At 41.0% G+C, this 4,206-nt stretch overlaps 1 long non-coding RNA gene and 1 gene segment (V, D, J or C); one reads left to right on the top strand and one right to left on the bottom strand.

Moving 5' to 3' along the window:
* LOC104853043 overlaps positions 1-1,445 on the bottom strand; it is a 26,492-nt gene extending 25,047 nt beyond the window's left edge. Inside the window, exons 1-2 of the long non-coding RNA XR_004517669.1 lie at positions 1,397-1,445; positions 188-235 (exon numbers count right to left, since the gene is read on the bottom strand). This is a non-coding gene — a long non-coding RNA (uncharacterized LOC104853043). The remainder of the gene's footprint in view (positions 1-187; positions 236-1,396) is intronic.
* On the top strand, positions 1,211-2,324 carry LOC104873669. The segment is given in 2 exon segments: positions 1,211-1,287; positions 1,399-2,324. Coding segments are annotated over 2 exon segments (465 nt in total).
* Positions 2,325-4,206: the final 1,882 nt, after the last annotated feature.

Raw genomic sequence — 4,206 nt, 5'->3', positions numbered from 1 at the left:
TGGACACGATCTTGAGGAACGACTGGCAGGGGCTAAAGAGATCTGATGCAGCCTGGTTTCAGAAAAAACCACATGGAAATAATGAAACACAAGTGAAGAAGCTTAAGAAAAAAATTAAGTTTGGGAAAATGCAGTCTCCTATGTGGGAAAATGAAATCTAACATTTGTCAGGTCGCTCTTGACCTACCTGGATCATTTCTTGAGAACACTCCCAGAAACATTTGAAGAAGCAAGCCTGCGAGAAAGTAAAAATTTGATAGGAGGTTGGAGGAAGTTGAACTAACAGAATGACAAAGTAACAATAAAGATATTAAAGAAATACTGAACATTTATTGTATGTCAGGAACTGTCCTGGGCATGATATTTAATCTGCATAAAATTCTGACACAGATGCAATTGAATTTGATGCACAAAGAGATGAAGAATTTCGCCTAGGGTCAGGCAGTTTCTATGGGACACAGCGTGGATAACTGCAGACGTGAAGATGCTTCAGTGTTGTGAGAATTTGCTCAGAAAAGGTGAACTGAATAAGGCAGAATACAAAGCTCTGTACAGAAAAATATGTTTATAGTTCATAGTCTATAGAAAAACAGTAACATGGGCATACCGTAATGGTATGTTGTTGGTTTTGGTGTTATGATTACCTATGTTTTTATGTTCCCTTATCCTGTTTCAGTTAGTTTTAAATATATATTTGTAGATTTTAGTTAGTCTATATTTATGATCCATAATGACCACAGTCATCTTCCTCATCTTCCCACCTGTGCTAATTTTGTTGAGCATTTTTACAGGAAGATTCTACTTTTCAATTGTGTGAATCTAGAGTTGTTCTCCACTCTGTACTTCAGAATCCTCATCTATAAAATGCAACTGCAGATGTCCATACTATGTGATTGTTGTTAAGATTTAAAGGTAAAGAACAGCTAGGGAAAAAAACTTGAAAATGACAAATGATCGTTAATATTTTTGATTTTGAAATTTAGCACTAATCAAACAGGTAATACGCAAAAATTGAATCCTGAGAAAAATAGCCCTTTCTGGTCCCCTTGAACCTAGAGTGACCACAGCTCTGTCTTGAAATGTGCATGAGATGTACTTGAGAGGCTGCAGGGCCCAGAGTCTCCCCACCCACCACTTCCTTCTTCTGTCCATTTCCGGCCATACCCTCCTGTCTCTGCCTGAGGGTCCAACCATCAGCTTCCTACTTTCTGCCTTCTCCCTGGAGACACAGCCTGATATTGAGGATGTTACTGCTGCAAGCAGCCACCTTTTTCTCCTTCTGGGCTTGTGAGTCACTCTCTGCACGTTTTGGTCCCATTTTGTGACCAAAGTATTGCTTCCACGATCCCTTGTTATATTTTCAGAAGTTCACTGACAGTTGTCCTCTTTTACTTACAGTTGGGCTCGGAGTGCAGAAGATGGAGCAGTCCCAGATTTCCATTTCTACTGAAGAAAATAAAAGGGTTGACATCCCTTGCAAGGTATCAACTGACAATTTTGAAGTTGAAGCCATTCACTGGTACCGGCAGAAACAGGATCAGGCTTTGGAGCATCTGATTCAAGTGATCTCAACGACAACCTCAGCTCAAGGACAAAACAGCAGAGTTTTAGCAAAGAAAGATTCTGCAACTCAGTTTTCAACCCTTACTATCAAATTTGTAACCAAAGAAGATGTGGCCGTTTACTACTGCGCTGGGTGGGAGGGAGAGTCACGGTGTGTGGATTGTGGAGAGGACCCACACAAGATCCCCTCTCTGGATCTGTGCCCACCCACATCCTTCCCGACAGAGAAGCCCAGAGCCAGCTCCCAGCTGCTCTAGCAGTCTCAACACCCTCCTTGCAGCTCCCCTGGGCTCTACAGGAAGCTATCATAGATGCCACTGTCACCTGAGTCCCAGCTGACCCCAGCATCTGGTTCCAGATCTCCCTCAGATGCTACTTTCTACTGAGTTCCATCCTGGACTGTCGGCTGATTAGATAGGGCTGTACCGCTGTCACCTCACTAGTATCCAGAGATGCTGGGTAAGTGGCCAGGGCAGAATAGAGGGAATCATGGCAGCCACTGTCACTACATACAGTGGACACATCACATACAATACCTCTGTGAAATAACTACTCTGGTCCAGGGTAGAACCAAAGATGTTGCAGTTTAAAGTACTGAAGCCCAGTGCACCACCCAAGACAAGAAAGTATGTCTTTCCAACTGGACTATGGAGACCACCCTGCAAAGTTCCTGGATGGGGGTTCTGTGGGTGAGTGCTCGGCTCTCTGGGGCTAACTGGGGAAGGAGTAGGTGCCATGTCTATGGGAGGCAAAGGGAGGAGGATTCTTCCAGCATGATGTCACCAGAATAGACCTGGAGCCACCAAGTTATCTCATGAGTTATCTTTCAAGGTAACAGAAGTAGTGCCTTTGATCCTGACTGTACAGGAAAGTGAACCTGGCCAGATCAAAAAGAGATAACATTGTCTGTGTGTGACTTCCTGTTAGAGTCTCAATTCTTTTCCTGCATCACGTACTTTAGCCTTCACTACCCATAAGGTCTACTCTGTTACTGGAGTCCAGTGTGTCTGAGTCAGGAGATAAGTGATTCAGACCCTTATCCAACTCACACAGCTGGTTTATTATAGAACAGTGTTGGGACCCTGGCAATTTTATATTTTGTAACCAGTACATGAAATGCTTTCTTCATCACAGTGGAATCCAAGATGGGACATACAGTTCCCAACCCATAGAGAAGACATGGAACCTTCATTAACTCATACAAAGGATTTTTGTGTGCTGAAGCATCAGACCTGGATTTGAGTGGTTGTCTTTATAGAATAAATGAAAAGTGAACCATTTTCCAATTAACTTTCAATAGAAAAATAATTTTTCCTTCTAAAATGTATTTATTTGTATTATTTTCTTTTGAGACAGGGCCTTTCTATGCAGCCCAGCCTGACCTTGAAACAGCTATGTAATCCTAGATGATCTTCAAATGGAAATTCTTCTGCCTTAGCTTCCTAAGTGTTAGCCTTCCAGGTGGGCACCACCTACAACACCATACCCCAGCTCCTCTCTCAAGCTGTTTTTATTAATAGTATTTACATTGTTTTTTGGACAAACATATATACCACTGTGTAGGTCTGCTCTACATACTATTCACCTTGACTTAACATTTCCCAAATAGCACCAACATATTCTTTCTTGATGTCCACTATTGAAAGAATATGGTGTATTGTTTAAGTTTAAGATGTAGCTAAAGGAAAAAAGGATTTTAAGGCTAGGCAGACACTGGTGCTGGAATTAGATGCCGGAGCCATCATTCCTTTGTCCCCTATCTTTCTGGGACTCTTATTTCTTTGATTTAGATCCTCATCTACACTGTTTCTGTGCGTGACTATTCTTTTTCTCCCCCATGGACAGGCCACTGTTTTTGTGAGCCTCAGCCAAGCCTTCCTAATTCCTTGTTTTTATACAGGCAAATTTGGCATTAGTTAGTGAGCAAAAAGTTAGCAGATGTGAGAAGACGATCCTTTTCTAGGAGGAATGGGTGGGAAATGTGGATTGATCTCAAATGATCCTTGCTAAAATTTTTGCATGGATTTTGTCATGGAAGATAGAATAGATTGGTACACCTTAAGGATGTAGCATCTCCACCCTGGTGGGTGGGTATCTTCCCAAAATAATTAAAAGAATTGTAACACAGTGATATATGCTCACCCATGTTTATAGCAGCATAGTTTGTAATAGGTAAAAGTTGGAAACAGCCCAATTGCTCACCAACTGGAAACTAGATAAAGAAGATGTGATTTTTTTTAACAAAATGGAGTACTACTCAGCCACAAAGACAGAGAAACTAGAGAAATTTATAGCTAAGTGGATGCACATTGAGGACATACTCTTAAGTGAAATTAATAGGACACAAATGTATAAATACTGTATAGTTTCTCTGGTGTGATAAACTAAAAGTGTAAATAAGGGTCAAAATGTATAACTGATATTTTGTAATAGGAAGAAAAGGTCTAAAGGTATTGGGCAAATGGGAGAGGTAGGGGAAAGGTAAAAAGGGAAGAGAAAAAATAAGATAAAAGAAAAAAATGGAAACAAAGTCTTTTTAAATAGGGAAGGGTGGAGGGGAGAAGGAAGGCTAGGAGAATGGGAAAAAAATAAGAACCAAGATACGTCATGTAAAGGTACAAGTTCCAATGATAAATGTAACTG

This window comes from Fukomys damarensis, unplaced genomic scaffold (genome assembly GCF_012274545.1).
Source record: "Fukomys damarensis isolate Sample0158 unplaced genomic scaffold, DMR_v1.0_HiC HiC_scaffold_17, whole genome shotgun sequence".
Taxonomy (NCBI): Eukaryota; Metazoa; Chordata; class Mammalia; order Rodentia; family Bathyergidae; genus Fukomys; species Fukomys damarensis.
This window is presented reverse-complemented; position numbering and strand designations above follow the sequence as displayed.